We start from the raw sequence: 20,217 nt of genomic DNA on the forward strand, positions 1-20,217 counted from the left end.
CTACTACTACCGTGGTAACACAAACAAGGCACAAACACAAAGGGAAGGTAAGAGTACAATACAGAATATAAGAAAACACTACACACTCGGAAAAAACAGTAGCTGGCATCACGCGGGTCTCCAACAAAACATGTATGTAAACATCAGTAGGGCCAACTAGTGAACAACAAACCGGGAAGATGAAAAGGCTGGGAACCTACCAAAGGCATGGACATGGCTTAGATAGCGGATTACGAATAAATCACCGTGATCCTTAGATTTTAAAAATATTATTTACAAGATATTTTTACAAATACATTCCAAGTTATGAGCTATAAGTTCAGTGATATACATAGGTTATTTCGTAGCACCTACTATTAACAATATTGTATTTATTCCCTCTGAGAAATATTAGTTACGGGGATCAACATTGAATTGGTCCACCATACCATGAATTAAAGGAACACAAACTTAATATGTGTATCCATTATACAATAAGATAACACCTTGTAATTGAACTAAAACGACTGTATGTGAATTTGCTAATGTAAGAAATAATATACAAATATTTCAAGCGCTAAATAATGAGCGCCTCCTTTTTTTAATGCTACAGAAGAGACACTGTTACAAACGTGTGCTAATTACCAAAAGACTGTACGAATTTCAGGACCAAATGTTGTGTATTCAAATGACTCATGTTGAGTTTCCACTATGGGAATCACGTTGGAACCAAAACTTTAATGAATTTTCTCTTTTGTATGTTCAAGGAGCTATATAAAAACATGAAGTAAACTTCATATAATCGCATCTCGATGCAAATGAACTAAAACTAGCTTTAAAACCAATTACTCCAAGATATCATGTTGTAAAGAATTTACTCCAATTAATGTAACGATTTTTGGTATTATATCGGGTATTATACTATACTATTAGTATGTTGAAAAACATTGTATAAAATATGTGAAAAATTGTATGCAAAATTTAAAACAAGAAAGTTACAAGTTACTGAGGACAGTAACAATAATCTAAGCGGGGAGGAGTTATACTTCCTGCCTACGGTTTGCGAGTCGGCAAGTCCTGTTCGTCTAAGAACGCTCGAGGAAAGCAGATATCAATTCTAAATTGTAAATAGCTGATTAATATTATCATGTCACAAGACGCAAGGAATGTGTTTGTTCCAATTCTAAGACTGTAAATAGCTGGTTAATGTTATCATGTCACAAGAAACAAGGAAGGCTGCCACCAGCTAATGTATTTGTTCCAATTGTAATATTGTAAATATTTACTTATTGTCATCATGTTTCCAAGGAAAGCTGCCGTCGACTAATGTATTTACGCTTGCGGCAACAGCTACTTCCTCTTGTTGACTATTTGTCTGTTATCTTATGAAAGTCGTACTAGAGCCAGCGGCACTACTGACCTAAACTAATATCTTGCTCATGTGATATTTTGTCATACTTGTTATTCACCCATTAATGATAAGTAAAAGTTATTTGTTGGTATAAAAGCAAGCTCCACATATCTATCGGGGCTCACAACCTTAGGTTAAGTCTTGGTTGTACACCACCATGGGTTTTCGTCTTGTGAATAAAACATTGTTAAAACTTGTGGCTTCTTTCTCTACTTAGTCAGTACTGCGCACCAACGGTCGAACTTGTGAGGACCGTGTAGTAATTCAAACTACAAAACTTAACTCTCTTTCATGATCCTTGGTTCAGTGGCCTATTTCACGAACGAACTTTTCACTTTTCAGTTCAGATTTTGTTACACCATCACTTTTCAGATTTAGCTTGCAAAAAGCCTGTTATATTCCTCCAATGTTACAGAAATGCAAAGTACAAAGAGATGATTCCCGTTTCATTTGTTAATTAACAAGTATGTACACGAGTTTCCGTGTGTAGTATTTAGTTTAGTGATATAAACACGTTACGACGAGAGCTTTCGTTAGCATCACTTGAGGACAGTAATGCAAAATCCAACAAGAGAACGTGCAATGACAGGATTAATTTTTATAACCTTTCTTCGACGGAATTTCGCGAGTGATTTTGTACTACCCCAACACAGGCTGATTATATTCTTGAAATGGTCGGTTATTTATTGAAACATGCAACAAAAGGAAGTCAATCCCTTTCCGAAAAAGAACAAATTCTTATAGGCTTACGTTAGTTAGTAACTGGTGCCTAGCTGCACGGTGTAGCAGCAATGCGTGGGACATGAAAATCAATTGTTTGCAGAACTGTTACCAAAGTCGTAGATGTTACAGAAAATGTAATATTTCCTAACTTAGTACGTTGGCCGGATAATCCACTTAATATAGCGACGGGAGTTCTAATGAAGGGTGAATTTCCCTCTGTGTGTTGATGTATTGGCGGTACTCTCGTTAATATTGATGTGTGTTATCATTTGAGAAGTTATTTTTAACGTTGCCAATAAGAATGTCCTGTTTCTCCTTGACAACTTCCAGCACAGCCAGCTTCTTGTAATAACCTTTCTTTCCCACGATATATACTTTAAAACTAACGGCACTACAATTTTACTGTCAAGTTCGCCGCGAGAAATAAAGCATTAAAAACACAGAGTAATAAGCATATACAGTTTGACCATGGAATAAACTTGATCGATCAATCATTCGCAAAGACTTTTCACTTTGCGGAGAAATTGAAAAGTACAACGTAGATCATGGTGGAACAGAAAGACTTTGCACTTGGCAAGAATTGAAAAGTGGAAAGTGCAAAGTAGAAAAATTGCAAAGTTCGTTCGTGGAACAGGCTCCAGGCAGCACCTAGGAGGCGCTGCTCCAGGTATCACTAAAAGTTTCGCGAGTAATAGTTGGTTTACCTGCACAATTTCTCTTTGAAGTTTGTTAACTTGGTCAGCTATACAACAGCATCCCCTATGTCATTGTGGATCTATAGATGCTGATATCAATTATCTCTTTTTTCAATGCCCATTGTACAACTCTCCTCGCCGATGCCTGTACTCCAGCTTAATACAATACAATTATCCACTCCCCTCGTCCATTGCATGTCTCGTATACAAGCCCTCTCCCACAATCATACGTATCTTAAATCGGTTCTCAGATCACTCTAATATACAACTCTAACCCCACTTTCCCACAATACATTGACACTACTTACATATTTCATCATATTCGCCTTTGTCTCACGCCCTCCCTAACGCCTCTTCTTCAACCAAGACATATAGCTACCGTTTATTCTCATCTCCCCCTCCACCGATCGCGTGTACATTTTCATTGATGTTCATATCAACACACTGTCGCCCTTCTTAATCTTTTGTTTACGATTACAATGACATTTTGAGCTCTCTACATCCCCCATATACGTTGCTCAGATATTTCTTTCCATCTGTCCAAAGTCCCACACCAAAGAGGATAGAATAGAATAGAGATGAAACTCAATGATAAATTTCGGTTCCAAGCCACTTGGCGCTAGTAGTTTCAGTCTCTTTTCCAAGATAGCGCCACAGTGTGCATTCTGGTGCAATACCTTAGTATTACTATCAACAGATAGCGCGGAGAATTAACATCCGGTGCAGTGACGCACATCCGGGTATGCTTACGGCTCCTCCTCCTTTCCCTGCCCCTCGCCGCCCCCATCCCTAAACGGCGATAATAATGCAGTTCTACTACTTCCATGCCCAATACATTGTAATTCATATATTTTTATTTCCAAGTACTTACTACGTTGTAAATAATGATCTGATACCCCTAGTTTGTATGGCATACTATGTTACTGAGAACATAACCACACACCTCAAAGCAGCCTTAACTTCAAATGAATGATTGACACATTAACACACAGCTGATATTATAACAAATAAGAAATCCCTTCGAAAGCAAGACAGCAGAGCACACCATATGCAAGACAATGGGGTATCACATCAATATCCAAGTACCACATGAAAATAAAAATAACAAAATTAAATGCACTGAGACAGGAAATACATAGAACTACATTAATCGAACCATTCAGCTTTCAGCCCCCGATGTGTACTCAAACAGGAAATACAGGATTTCAGGAGGACTGGTGAAGATATATTTCAAATAAACAAGCACAAGGAACTAAGATTTACAGCACAAGCACATGAGCACATGGAATTCAAACAACACAAATACTGTAGCATCATGGGAACTATCGATTAAAATCGATATAAGTTCGAACAAGGTTAATCGATAGGGTAGAGTCGAATTCGATGTAATTCAGCAATATTACCTCCACAATGCTTGACATTTTATGACTAATTAATTTGTTAGAAGTGCCCACTGATTGAGGTTAGACTTGAAATACTTCACTTCGAGACAAACTGCCTTTAATTATTAACAACGCTCATTTCATGCTTACTTGCGTGCCATCTACAGAACGTGTATATAACTATTTGCACGTTATGAATGACCTCCAGCGCCATCTAGAAAAAGAGACTGAAACTACCTGAAACTAGCTACAGATTGGAACCAAAAGCCCTAATAGAGTTTCACCCCCCTCCCACACTCTCACATATATCCACCCCTCCGTCGTTCCACTGCCCTCTCCTGCTTATCCATTATATGTTGGCCCGGTGTGTATGTTTTGTAGAAGTCGCTGAGATCGGCCACTCTAGCGTGAAGATTAGTATACCTTGTGTCCCTGTGCTTTTCCTATATCTCCTAGTCTTGTATACATATTTCCTCACTCTCACTTGTCTACGTGATACGTCTTTTCATGAACTACTTCAAGTGCTTTGAAACCATTTTGTGCGTCCGCTGCATGGTCTACTTCCCTCAATCTTCGTACTTCGTACTCAGAACAAATTGTGAACTGCATTGGTGTACTATTTTATTGGAATTGTGTCCGCGTGTAGAACTAGTACAAATATAATACAGTATTGTGACTGGGTGAAATAACGAGCCCAACTCAACTTCACGAACAGAACAGAACTTGGTCAGCTGTGCTAAGCTGACCACGTGTTTTCCCACGCACGTGTTCCAAAGTTTAAAGCAAAGTTTGAAGCGTTTGAGTCACTTTGATTGGCATGGGTAGCCGCAGCCGTAGACCCAGCAGAATTTCTATGCGTATAGACTCGTGCACGTGATCGCAAACTACATTGCAACCCCTGGGGTGGGGACACAGCACTGTACATCCGTGTAGATTAACGATTAGGAATGGGTTTTGGTATGCACTGAAGAGTTGAAATACTCGTGTTGAAAAATTGGTAGTCAGAATTTGAAGAGTGTGTTGTAGCATGTTAAGTTTGAAAGGATATTAATAGATAATCGTAATCTGCTAGACTCTTGATACTTAACGCTTCGAAAACCGACATGGCTAACAACGAGAAATTAATAAAAATTGTTAGGGACAATATTAGAAGCTACGCTGACTTTCCCAAACCAGGAATAATATTTAGGTAACGTTAACCTTCATGATCATATTTATGTACAGGTCTTCGGTTAAGATTACTGTATCTACGTCCCGCGTGTAACATATACTATACATCAACCTACTTTGTAAGTGGTGTTTCAAGCCTTATAAGATCTTGACTAAGTAAGTTCAGGTTAAATCAGATGAACACTAAGATTTGCCCAGGGACAACAGAAGACTACTTTCAGGTTAGAAGCGAACCAACAGAATGTAGCATTTTTCTCCTTACTCCAGACCCCTCACTTTTATCTTTACTCTCAAACATCTCGTCATTAAGCTCACTTCCGACCTCAGCTTGTTAGGAGTTGCAAGGAAATCTTTCGTTTTCACACCTTTCTCTTATGCCATTTGTTTGATGACGATCACGTCGCTGTTGTCTATTCCTTTATAGAACAATAAATCCCATCATTTCACTCTTACATTTCAACTTGATGTTCTATTTAAATGTCTTGTTTTGTTATTAGTATTAATAAGAGCATACCAATATACATAGAGAATTGTGGGTGGTTAGTCTCTGCTATAATCTAGTAGGGTTCTTTTGCGATTCTTGCACCAGAAATTATATTTGTCACAGAACTGATCACACAAACTACATAAACAGTCTTTGTTGGGTTCATGGTATTTCGTATTCTTGCATATTCAGTGGTGGAATCCATGTATCACCAACCTTGTCAGTGCATAACGCATGTCGTGGTTTTCTTTTGTCCATCCTCTTATCATTCATGGAGTTTGTACAGTAGAAATTTTCTTTTATTTTCATCCTCCTGTCTTGTCAGAGAGTCAGTAGTTTCCTCTCTTGACTGGTTGATGGCAGCATTAAATGGTATCTCAAGTCCTCAATGGGCAAGGTTTCTCTTGCAAGTTCATATGCAAGCCTAGAGGGTGCATTTTTTGCTATTTTGAGGGAGGAAGCGGGCTTTTACTTTTTCTATTGTCTCCAGATCTTTGAAAGAGGAATTTCCAGATCAGTTCCAAGCCGTACATGATAATTGGTACTATTTTAGCGTTGAACAGAGTCGTAGCTGTATTCAGAGAGAGCTTCGTTATATTCTTCTGATCGTACATGGCTCTTATTGTAGGAGTTTATCTTTTTCTGATGTGGATCCTGTATGATGTTCCTGATGTCTGTAGAGTTAGTCCTAAGTATTTGAATGAATTTATCAGATCTATTTGTTTTGTTCCTCATAATATCTTGTCTTCGGTATGTACCCTGCCCCCTTTTCGAAAAATCATCATCATCAACGTCCCATTCCAGTCGCCTGGGTGTGGTTAACAAGTCTCCTCCACTCCTTTCTGCTCTTCCACTTTTCCTGCTCCATTACTTCCGCTACAACCAATCCAGGTGGTTCTCTAATGTCCTTCCAAATCTGATCCATCCACCTTCTCGGTCTTCCAACTGGCCTCTTTCCCTTTACTTCTCTTTCCAATTCCCTTCTTGCTACACAGGTTACGGTACACAAGCCGGCTATCCTCACTTCACTCGTAGGCGCCGTCATATGCTATTAAATATGTTCATTAGGGTACAAGGAAGGAGTAGAGGTGTGGAAATACTAGGTTTTTGTACTATTACCTGACATATAGAACACCGAAGAGGGCGCTATATAGGACTGGTGGAGCACATGACGACCATGTTTATTTGGTGACGGAGGGGTGTTGATGTCATACCTGACGTCAAGGGGTGTGAGAGAGAGACAGGGAATAAATATCCGAAAACTAAGTCCGAATTTTTGGTACTGCGCATGCGTGACCAATTTAATTATTTAACATTCCACCGTGGACATCAAAAATGATCGTGATGTCATAAGTATGACGTCACAACACCCCTAGTTCTGCTATAGACAACTCGTGTAGGACACCTGTAAGGATGTGACGTCAGACAGGGTTGATCTATTCGGTCCAAAGCCATATTGTTCTCCCTCTAACTGTGTTTCTATTATATCCCTCAGTCTTTTGTCTGTGGCTTTCTCCATTATTTTTAGCCCATGTGATAACAGAGTTAAGCCTCTATAATGTTCACATTTCTTCCTACTTCCTTTTTTTTGAAAGTGGTACAATGCTTCCTTGTTGCCAATCTTCAGGTATCCTTTCATATGATATTGAGGGCTCTGTATAACCACTGTAGTCCAATGCTTCCTGCTGCCTTAATCATATCAGCATTGAATTAGTCTTTTCCATTTGCTTAACCTTTGGTCATAGCTTTCACTGCCCTTTCAAGTTCCAACCATGTTATCGGGTTCTCTTTTTCTCCATCTCTTATTTCCATTTTCTTATCTCCTTCCTCTGAGCAGTCATCCTCATTATAAAGATTTTCAAAATACTTTGCAGTCACCTTCTGAAGACCCTTTTTGTCATGTACTATGCATCCATCTTCCCTCTCTAATGCCTTGATTTTTTCTTGATTTATTCCTTTCGACTTTATTTCTCTGTATAATAGTTTCTGATTTCCTCGACTATCTTGCTCAATTTTGTTGGGGAACTTCCCCCAACATTTCTCCTTTTCTTCTTTGATATTCCTTTTTACTTGTGGTTTCAATCTTTTGTATTCCACATGTAACCTTTCCATCTTATTCTCATCCCTCTGATTTGTTGTTTGCTCTTCCTTATCCATTTCTTTCTTCACCTTGTTCCTTTCCTTTATATCTGTTTTTATTTTGTCTGTCCACCACTGTGTCTCTTTTCCCTTATCCTTTGCTTTTGTTTTTCCGCATACCTCAATTGCTACTTCCATGTCTATCTTAAATTGTCCCACTCTTTTTCTCCACTTCTTATTTCTGTATTTCTGCCATTCTTTTATCCTCCTCCTCCAATTCCCAAATACAATTTTAGGGAATTTTACTTGTTTTAATTCCACCATATATACTGTTTTTCACTGGTTTATGACGAATTTATTGTTTTTAGCCCAAATGTATTGTTTTACAGATTTTGATAGTGTATGGCTAATCATGCATAATATAGGTACTGATGTTTTAGATTATCCGCTATGGTAATTACCTAAGTAATTTACGTCCTGAACCCACCATATGATTTTAGGAAATTTATGTCAACAGAAAGAAGCCTTTCATAATAACTACTAGCTTTAGAACAGATTTACAGGTACAAAGACGAATCCTTTTCTAGGCAAGGTTTTTGTTCTCGAAGGTCTCTTATTAAAACAAAGAGCTGAGGTGTTATTTAATTCATAGCATTATTATTTGGTCTGAAGTATCCCATGATGTTAACTAGGAGGACTGTCAATTTCATGCAGTCTGAAGTAAATGTACATGTGTAAAATAAAGTAGGTATACATACACTACACGTACCATGTTTGTCCACAACATATGGTTCAGCATTGTGGTGCTTATACATTTGTGTGGGTATGCCTGTACATGACATTGAGAAAATAGCCTAGGAAATTTAACAGAGAAGTTCATAAAGGATTTTCTTTTTTTGCTATTTGCTTTATGTCGCACCGACACAGATAGGTCTTATGGCGACGGTAGGATAGGAAAGGCTTAGGAATGGGAAGGAAGCAACCGTGGCCTTAATTAAGGTACAGCCCCAGCATTTGCCTGGTGTGAAAATGGGAAACCACGGAAAACCATATTCAGGGCTGCCGACAGTGGGATTTGAACCCACAATCTCTCGATTACTGGATACTGGCCGCACTTAAGCGACTACAGCTATCGAGCTCAGTGCATAAAGGATTAAAGTGCATGTATGTTGGTAAAAAAGGTAACTGTGTACAGCATTTTTAAACATTGACTTGTTTTACACCCTACTAACTTCTTTTTTATGGTTTTTGAAGATGCCAACATGCCAGAATTTTTCCCTGCAGGAGTTCTTTTAAGTGCCAGTAAATTTACCATCATGAGGCTGATGTATTTGAGCACTTTAAAGTACCACTGGCCTGAGCCAGAATGGAACCTGCTATCTAGGAGTCGGAAGGCGTGCGTTCTACTCTCCAAGCTACTCAGCTTGGCTGATGATATAGATGTTGATGAAGATGAAGGAATATCAAAATCAAATTGATCATGTGTTGATCAGGAAGAGATGAAAGGCTTATAGGTCTATAGTGAAAGCCAAAACCAAGCCTGGTACAGACTGGAAAAGTGACCAAAAACTGAATGCATTAATGCAATGTCACCAACCCGGGTCACAATTGGGAAATAACTGTCAAAGCTTGAGATGTTTCTGTTTACTCAGCTTTGATACATCCCATATAAGACAACTACACGTTTTATTAGTACATTTTAACATTAAATACCTCATCTTATATTTGGGCAAATAAGGTCATTGAGCAATTAGCCAGGGCAAACAGAAAAACTGAAGCTTACAAAAGAAAGCACAGGATAACAGATCCCACCCTAAAACTGGTGCAAGATTGCCAGTGCATTAAACAACTTGGATGATGCAGATGGCAGGGATTTTCTGCAGATCAAACTGTAGATCCCATGAACTGTTCAGCATTTTCAAGTACTTGACAGGGAATTCATAAAGGATGAGTAGACTCGTAGGGCTGTACAAAAGTATGGGGACAGGACTGCACTGACCTTTTCAAGGACATCCAAGGCCAAGTAGAACTACCATGGATTATACAAACAATAACTTCTCTTCTTGCAGCCTGAGGTCATCCAGGACAGATTGATTTTAACTGTAGAATTACTGAAAGTCTGGAACACTTTAAATATCAGAGATGTTCACATAACATCACATGGAATCCTGCAGCATCTTACATTTTAGGCCTATATATGCAATATTTACAAGTAAAACATGCAAAGTAGTGACAAGAAATGCAACACTATACTTTCCATATACATCACTATCAACCAAAGATTGAGACGTCTACATTCTCACATTTTTGTACGAACGTAGTCTTATAGTACAGTAGTCACAAAATTACACAAAATAATACATTAAAGACCTGAGTATGAGAGTAGTATTTGTTTTCTTAGGTCTTGGCACTGTCAGGTAAAATGATGTTTCAGTTTGTATTGGAAGCATATCCATATTTTTATCCAGAGCCAGTCACAGACTATATTCCTAGAATTTAGTGCAATACTTAGCCACCATTTTGCATGATAGCACTCAAGTGCATATTGCACAAGCTGTGGTTGAATGACACAAATGATGGAGCTTTAAAGTGGTCTACCATCCATCTGTCTTCTTTGATTTACCCTGTGAATTTGACTTGATCCCTTGGATGAAGAACCACTATGTGGTACACGGGTCAGAACTCTTCCAAACATTCTTTGGGCAGTAGAACATTTCATTTACGTGATGCAACCAAACAAACACAAGATATTAACAAACACGGTCGATCACATGATACGACCACAGCGCTGGTAGTGGGTATCATACGACACGAGTCCATCAAAGGGCACTAAAACGTTGAAATGGATATCTATTCTTTATCAGTAGTACTTAGAAAGTTGCCACTATTAAAATTGCAAGACATGTACATTAGATTCTTATTTGACCTTGTTTTCAATTTCAGAGACATCTTTTCTGTTCTGAAAGTCCCAGAAGCTTTCAAGATTTTACAAGAACTCCTTGTTCAGCGAGTGAAACTGAAAGCTCCTGACGCAGTAATAGGATTAGAATCTCGAGGCTTCCTTCTAGGACCAATTATTGCCTTGCAACTTGGACTGCCATTTGTTCCTATCAGAAAGAAGGGAAAACTACCAGGAAAAATAAAGCAGCTGTCTTATACCATTGAGTATGGTGAGGTATGTATGACATGAACTTTTATTTGACCTAGTGAGTGATAATGGATTTAACAGGTCTTCTTACTGTCATGTTGTTTCTGAATTTTTTCCATTGTGAACTCCTATGAGTCATGCAATAAGGAAGATCTTAAAGAAGTTGAAATATTTTTCAAAAATTCAAAGAAATACAGTTTTTCAAGAGAATCAAGTATTCATAGAATATCCAAAATGTCTAAATTATAACATATGATCAGGACAAGGTTCTTGAAGGAAATTAATCTACCACAGTACAGTTCTTTTAAACAAAGACGTTATCTTGTTGGAGTGCTTTCAGCTCTATATGTTTGGCTGTCTTCAGCAACTGACTTCCTGGACAGAAATACTTTGTCTCGCATCCATTACCAAGGTTACAGCTAGAAAGGCAGTTTTGCATGATGTTATTATATAATGCCAATGGTATGAATTATGCCTGTTCATTGAGAATGGAGGTGTTCTGAATATATATTCCTATAACAAGTGTTTTATCTCCTTGTCGCTTCGCCTATGGGGACGACAGAGAGAGGGAATTTGTTTTTGTCACCAGTGTGTCATTGTGCTCCTCTTACGAATTTTGCTGTGGGTTTAATACGCTGAGTGCCACAGTGGACACCGGTGACTATTTTTGGATTTCCTGCTAGGCCACGGCGGATACTTGGCTCAAAATTGATAATGTATGCACTTGTCCGCTTTTATATGGAATTTGACCATATAGAATACCTGTCAGGTCCCATTTGGTTATAATTCATGCAGCACGCTTCAAAATTGTACATTCAGGTACAATAAAATTTATTTTCTTTTCAAGGACACAGGTGTCCGCTGGCCCAAAATTGATAACGTACACACTTGTCTGCTTTTATATACGTTTTTACTCTCCCATGCAGATACAAATACCACCACCGTCTCAGTCCTGTATACTGCCTGCTCAATGCTATGCGGTTAATATGCTGCTCAGAGTGAGCTCTTAGTGTCACAAACCTCCGCTAGGGTGCCAGCTAACGCACCCAGTTTATCTCCGTACCCATGTTGTTGTGTTCCCATGCGTTTACACTGAGTATTTATGTGTGTGTCTCTGGTTGTAAAATAATGAATTGTTATGTTCCTCTCTGTATATCATAGCAAGAAATCCAGATTCTTCAGGTGTGAGGTTTAATGAAATCCCCCCAAGTAAAGAACTTTGGGGAAATTGGCTTAATGCTATATCAAGGCAAGGATCAACCAAAGGTAGTCAGTGGATTTCATCCGATTATTCTCATGTTTGTAGCCTGAATTTTAGAGATGGAGATAAAAGATAAAACTAAAAGAAAAATATATTGAAGCCAGAGAGTGTGCCTAGTCGGTTTTCGAATTATCCCCGTTAAGCTCATGAAAGAAGTGTCTCATAGAAGCCCACCTTTTCAATACACTTTGTGATTTATTAAAAATCAAAATCAAAGTTGCATGTTAAAATATCGGGACATGTTTCGCCTATAATATAATAGGCATCTTCAGCCATATTGTCCTTAAAATTAGAGATGTAGACTAGATTCAAGGCTAAACTTAAAATGCTACATAAAATGGCTTATAACATTAAAAGAACTATTACAAGAACACACTTGTGTAGATAAAATGAGCACTTGAGTGAGATTGACATTTGTGATGTGTCATTAAAACATCATAGTGGGTAAAATAATGTTGGTCATGTATGGCAGTGAATATTTGCAAGCATTCAGGTACACTTGTATTTGTATTCCTAAAACTTGTATCTCCCTAGGATAAAAGTGCTACTGCTTATTGAGACCATGATTGTAGCTGTTTTACCCCCTGCAGGTGGGGCACGCACATGTAGAATACACCTGCGGTATCCTCTGCCTGTCGTAAGAAGTGACTAAAAGGGCCGACCAAGGGATGATCAAATTAGAAACATGAGACTACTTGTAATTAGTACAATCATTATTATTTATAAATTTCATTTTCCGTATTGACAGACTCAAAGTATAGATAAGAAAAGTGTTTTTCCACCAATCAATACACAATTTATTTTAAATAGATTAAACTAGTACCGGTTTCGGCTCTTTAGCGGCCATCATCAGCTAGTACATGATTTGTTTCAACCATTAGACAATTCACAAGTTGTTATTGTATTAGACATCCGGATGTCTAATAGGGGATGGAAATGTATACAATAGCATGTAATTAAAATATCAGTAGTCAAGGTAAAAAGTTACAATAAGTTAGAACATGAGTATGTAGGACATATTAAAACATATGGGTCATAATATAAAACACTTAAAAAGTTTTAACACATTAAAATTTGGTAAGTACAGGTAGACACTTGTTAAAAAATTTTAGTTCATGTTACATAGGTTCCATTCTTCTATCTTCTGTGGAATTCCATTGCTTTTATGTTGTGTTGATTTTAGCTGTGTATGGTAATCTTCGAGAAATTTCTGAAGCTGGTATGCGTCATATTGATAAGGACCTTATTCCAATTTGTGATGTACTCTGGCAAGTTTTAATATAGTAAACAGCAGGTCTTGAGTTTGAATTAGAAGTAGTTGGTGGCAACACCTCTCTTGTCTATGTTTGTGGTTGTAGTCTGTAAAGATAAGGTAATATAAGTATACCGGTGGTGTGTGTATGAAGGAATGCCTGGTGTGTGTATGGAAAGAGTACTTACTTTAGTTGTTGTGGAAGTCTTGTGCCGATGTGTTTGAAGGCTTGTTGTGTTCTACTGCGAGTGCGTCTGGGGCTCATATTAGCTGTGGAGGGGGATGTAGGTGGAGGGGAAGAAGGAGTGGCTGTTGGGGAAGTAGGGGCGGGGTCGGGCTTGTGATTCGTTGGTTTGTTGGAGCGTGTGTTTACTATTTTGAGGTAATCATTCTTTAATGCCGGAATGGCTTTGTCAAAAATGATGCTGGTTTTATCAGTAATATCATTAATGTTACGATTGGGGTTAGCGTATTGGTCTAAAGAAATGTAGAAATCTTCGGTTATGTTGAGCAATGGGCCCTTGGAGTTTATGTTTAGTATCGTCATGTCGTTATTGATGTTTGTGAAACTGTGCTTGGATTCTTCTACATGTTGGCCTATTGATGAGAAATGGTTATGTTTTACTGCATTTATATGTTCATTGTAGCGGATGGTGAAGTCCTATGTAACTTGTGTCACAGTTGTTACATTTGATAAGGTAGACACCTGATTGGTTGTATTTATTGTTATTATTGACTGTTTTAGTGTTATGTATAATGTTGGTACTATTGTGTGTGGTTTTAAATGCTATTTTCATGTTGTGCTTCTTGAAAATATTAGTTATAGTATATATATGGGTGTTGTTAAAGGTAAATAGGGCATGGTCTTTTTTGGGTTTGGTTGTTTTTGCTAATTTAGTTTTAGGTTGTGATTTTATTTTGTGAATGATTTTGTTGACCATTTCTTTGCTGTATCCGTTATGTTTAGCTATGTCGTGGATTAACTTCAATTCATTGTTTTGGTCTTCTAACGTCATTGGGATGTTAAAAGGTCTATAAATCATACTATAATAGGCTGCTCTTTTTTGTGTATTGGGATGAATGGAGTCATTTTTTATGGTATTTGAGATGTGTGTGGGTTTCCTGTAGATCTTGTAAGATAAGTGGTTGTCGTGTCTGGTTATTGTTAAGTCTAGGTAATTTAGTGTACAGTTATTTTCGGTTTCTTTGGTGAATTTAATTTGGGGATCTAGAGTGTTTAGGACGTACAGGCAGAAACTTCACCATCCGCTACAATGAACATATAAATGCAGTAAAACATAACCATTTCTCATCAATAGGCCAACATGTAGAAGAATCCAAGCACAGTTTCACAAACATCAATAACGACATGACGATACTAAACATAAACTCCAAGGGCCCATTGCTCAACATAACCGAAGATTTCTACATTTCTTTAGACCAATACGCTAACCCCAATCATAACATTAACGATATTACTGATAAAACCAGCATCATTTTTGACAAAGCCATTCCGGCATTAAAGAATGATTGCCTCAAAATAGTAAACACACGCTCCAACAAACCAACGAATCACAAGCCCGACCCCGCCCCTACTTCCCCAACGGCCACTCCTTCTTCCCCTCCACCTACATCCCCCTCCACAGCTAATATGAGCCCCAGACGCACTCGCAGTAGAACACAACAAGCCTTCAAACACATCGGCACAAGACTTCCACAACAACTAAAGTAAGTACTCTTTCCATACACACACCAGGCATTCCTTCATACACACACCACCGGTATACTTATATTACCTTATCTTTACAGACTACAACCACAAACATAGACAAGAGAGGTGTTGCCACCAACTACTTCTAATTCAAACTCAAGACCTGCTGTTTACTATATTAAAACTTGCCAGAGTACATCACAAATTGGAATAAGGTCCTTATCAATATGACGCATACCAGCTTCAGAAATTTCTCGAAGATTACCATACACAGCTAAAATCAACACAACATAAAAGCAATGGAATTCCACAGAAGATAGAAGAATGGAACCTATGTAACATGAACTAAAATTTTTTAACAAGTGTCTACCTGTACTTACCAAATTTTAATGTGTTAAAACTTTTTAAGTGTTTTATATTATGACCCATATGTTTTAATATGTCCTACATACTCATGTTCTAACTTATTGTAACTTTTTACCTTGACTACTGATATTTTAATTACATGCTATTGTATACATTTCCATCCCCTATTAGACATCCGGATGTCTAATACAATAACAACTTGTGAATTGTCTAATGGTTGAAACAAGTCATGTACTAGCTGATGATGGCCGCTAAAGAGCCGAAACCGGTACTAGTTTAATCTATTTAAAATAAATTGTGTATTGATTGGTGGAAAAACACTTTTCTTATCTATACAATTAGTACAATCACGCAGGAAACATCATGGGTCACATTTACTTGTGCTTAGTACCACTATGTTAAGTACCAAATAGGTTTGTGATCAGTAACAAATGAGAGCGCGACGGCTTTTACAGTACCTGTGATTAGTAGCACTATATGAGCGACACCATGGGAAGATGGAACCCATGGTTCTGGCTTGCCTATGATTAGTACCCACTATATGAGGAACACCACGGGATAGTACAAGTCCCTGTGGTTAGTACACTTAGGTGATGAACACCATAGGTTTGTGTTGCCTGTCAATGGCGCCGCAATGTGCGAAACACCCTAGGTCTGTAATACATGTCGTCGTCTGTCTTTAAAAACCTTGCAGGTCCGATTTTGGTCATCTTCGGGGTTTTACATGTTTTTTAAAGGAAAAAATGCGCTCTAACTGGATTAAAAACCCTCGCAAGTCTGTGGAGGAACCCTGCGCCTCTATTGGCCGAATTAATAAGCTCGTATGTCCAAGCGAGCTGTTCATAGATTAAAAACCTCGTATTGGAGACTTATGAGGAAAATAAATTTATACTACTTGACTCTTTTAACTTAAGAACCTCGTAAGTCTGACATACGTGCTTTTTAATGCCAACAGTGTTACAATTTTACCGCCAGTACCACATTGTAAAGAAGACAGCAATAGAGTTATACTATACGCGCATTTCACAAGTTGACTTCCCTTACGATTGAAGATGGATTACAAGTGCTACAGGGGTAAAATCCTTGTGGAAAAAGCATTACAATCTTATTTTGGTGAGTAATGTTACAAATATTATTTACTATTAGATTACATTAATATTCTTTACCTGCTGCTTTTACTGTGGAAGCGTTATATTTTCAGGTGATAGCAATACAGAACATAGTGTCGATAACTGTTCCAAAGTACAGAATGTAAAACAAGACGGACAAGGCAGTACTAGTGAAAAAGGTAGTGGTAATATCTGCATAAAAGTGTTCTTGGTTATCTTCTTCACCTGTCATCTTGTGTTAAAGCGCACCTAACTTGGAATTATTCAAGTGCTATCGAATTGCTTCTGTGTGTTTCAGGATTCACTGAAGAAATCTATAATGCAGAACTGAGGAAAGAGTTGGAAGAGTTTTTAAAATTCAATCCCTTACAGCCGTCTGCTGTTCCGGTAAACTTGTGTAATAATAATTGCATCGCCGCCATAAGACCTATCTGTGTCGGTGCGACGTAAAGCCCCTAGCAAAAAAAAGTAAAAAATAAACAAAAAATAATTGCAACAGTGAGCGACATTTACAAGGTGGAAAATTCTAAGTTCCCATGGTGGGAATTAGATATGTCAAAAACAGATCAGATCGGAATTGCTAGGCGGGCAATAATTCCATTGTGGAGATTTATCTCCCGTATGCAGTTATCAGACTGTGCCCTTTATAATGGGCTTCTGATAAGTTCACCTGCATACACCCCAGCGTAAGTGGGTAGGGTCTGATACATCCCACTCTGATGAGTATAGTGTCAGACCTAAAACAAAACGCTGGTTAATAGAGCAAACGCCTGAAAAGCCTTACATCTGATGCTTTTTTATTTATTTACAAGGTGATCTTCAAACTGAAGAAACTGTTCCAATGATTGAAGTGCTTAACGCTGTTTCTAATACAGAGTTATTGGAAACCCCTGTTGCTATAGCTTCTACGGAAAATATTATTTGTGATCGATCTACTGACGAACCTCAACATGAAAGTGACAAATTACCTGTGAATTCTGTTGGTTCTGTTAATGTAGCTAGTCCAAATGATAACGCATCTGTTAGTGCTGATGGAGTGGAACCAATCAAACGAAAGAGGTCAGGAAAGAACCATGCTCGACCTGATGAATGGGTTGTCAGGAAAAATAAAAAGAAGAGGGAAATGGGATTGCCATTTTGAAGGTCTATCAAGAGTCAATAATGGAAAGTGGAATATACCAAACTGCTCATCAAGAAAGGAAGATGTTGCCTAGGTGTAGGTGCACTTTAAGTGAAAATAAATCGATAATAAGGTGCAAAGAGTTGACGGATTTGGAACGGGAAGATATATTTCAACAATTTTGGAAAGTAAGTTGGAAGGAGAAGAAAATGTACGTAAAAATGTTGGTAGACGTTTCACATTAAAAATCGCCATGGTGATTCTTCTCGAAGAAACAGGTCACTGACTTTTCATTTGGAAAAGAACTGTGTTTGTATTAAGGTATGTAAGCAGATGTTTCTTGATACTGCGCCGTTCCCAGCTCACTGAAAGGACGCATAATATCCAGGCTAGCTTAATTATGATCTTCCAACTAAACATTTTAACAATTTGGGTGTTGAGTTCCAATTCAGAGAAAGATATACCATGCGGAGCCAAATAAGACTTAAATTATCTATAGAAACGACTCGTATGTTGCTTATTCTAATTCTTATGCTATTAAGATGTCATCGCTCTCATTTACTTATATCTAGATCTCTATACTACAAACACATTGAAAGAACTGTTTAATATTTCTATATTTGTTTATTATAACAATATCTCAATCCAGAATTCGAATCTTGGACTATCCTCCGACTGTTTATTTGGCCTATATTGAGGGAACATGGACTTAACCTCAGGAATTTACCTATTTCTCCATTCAATATTTAATTATTCATTACCTTTTTCCTTCTAATTGCACTATGTCATTCCTTTATTCCACATTTCCACGTTTCTGGGTGGAAAGAAAAATCGAAGAAAAAGCGGTATCGTGCAAAGATATATGTATGTATTGTTTATGGAAATCTACTGGTATTTGGCACATCCAGTGTCCACTACGCATTCTAAAGTAAGGGTTGCTCAACCTCGTCATTATCTGTAATATATCTACTGGAATTCATTACGTTAAGTGCTCAGGTCATGCCTGCCCACGAAATCAGGGACAGAATGCAATGTATGGCAAGACATTAAATTCTGAATAGGCCATCATTAAGCTGAATACTCTTAAACTCCAGCTCATAATTATCAAATTAAACCCATAATCCAAAAGAAAATGTCAAATTTTCCCTCTAGGCACTTCAAGCAATAATTAAATTGGAATAAAGCATTCAATTAATGGATTGAAACAAATCGAATATGTTCGAATACTTAAATTGGTGAAAGCTTTCCTAACTTAGGTAACCAAAAATTCATATAAATAATTGAAAACTTACTCGGATGACTAAAGAAAAACTCATCTGTATAGTTAATTATTTCTGAGTAACAAGAAATAAAATATATTATTGGTCTAGGTAACAAGAAAGAAAATTATTAGTTTGGGTGCACCCTAGCAAAGAAAGAAAAGAAATATTTACAACATGAGTTCCAATAAGCAAAATATAGACTGAGGGTATCTTCTTCATAGTATCCAGGATGCATTTCTAAGACTTATAGCAATATCTCAAGAATTGGGATCTTTCCTACTACATATGAGGTCCGAATTAACTATTAGCTCTCTCTCGGAGCTCATATTCACTTACTGCCATAGAATAATCCTATCCTTCAACACACTAATAAATACCTAGGGATGCTAATCTGGGAGGATAGTTCCCTAATCTTTCCTTACATAATCAAATCACAATATCGAATATTAATGCTTCTTCGTCTCAGACTATTTCATTCTGCATGAATTCCGATAAGTTTCCCCTTCAAATCAATGTAGTTCTCATAAAAGTTCAATCAGAACCAGTAAGACACATATACCATTTAAAGATCCAAATACTTTCGTCATCTTAAGCTAAACATAGGTGCAATATCCTACTTGTTAATGACTACCCTACTATTCTTGTCCGAAGTATACTATCAAGAGTGGTTCATAGTGTGAAAACTTGATCGTTGAAAATCATTTCTATATTTCCATTTGGTCATCAGTGATGGGATGTCGCCTAAGAAATTACTACGTTCCTCTCGTCTGAATAAATTGGTATTAAGAAAACTTTATGACAGTACATGTGTTCATTTCGTCCTCCTAATTGAGATGTTGTTGACACTACCAAGTGAACGTTCTAACCAACAGATGTCACTCAGATCTTATTTGTACTCCTACTTGCTTGCTCGTGAGATAAACAGAACATGAAATTGCTACACGTTCATTTCCTAATTAGGAAAACTCTGCATGAAAACCGTTAAGTACATAGCCACATCACCGTGTTCATCCTTGCGTAGAATTAATAACTATCATTATTCTCAATCATCAATTACGTATCAAC

The 20,217-nt window shown here is 37.6% G+C and overlaps 1 protein-coding gene across 1 annotated transcript in view; it reads left to right on the forward strand.

Moving 5' to 3' along the window:
• The first annotated feature begins 4,908 nt into the window (after positions 1-4,908).
• Positions 4,909-20,217, forward strand: part of Aprt (adenine phosphoribosyltransferase) — a 59,979-nt gene continuing 44,670 nt past the window's right edge. Inside the window, exons 1-2 of the mRNA XM_067145658.2 lie at positions 4,909-5,379; positions 10,867-11,098. Of these exons, the coding sequence (XP_067001759.1) occupies positions 5,294-5,379; positions 10,867-11,098 (318 nt within the window). The 5' untranslated portion in view covers positions 4,909-5,293. The remainder of the gene's footprint in view (positions 5,380-10,866; positions 11,099-20,217) is intronic.

The sequence above is a fragment of the Anabrus simplex genome, chromosome 4 (genome assembly GCF_040414725.1).
Source record: "Anabrus simplex isolate iqAnaSimp1 chromosome 4, ASM4041472v1, whole genome shotgun sequence".
NCBI classification, from domain to species: Eukaryota; Metazoa; Arthropoda; class Insecta; order Orthoptera; family Tettigoniidae; genus Anabrus; species Anabrus simplex.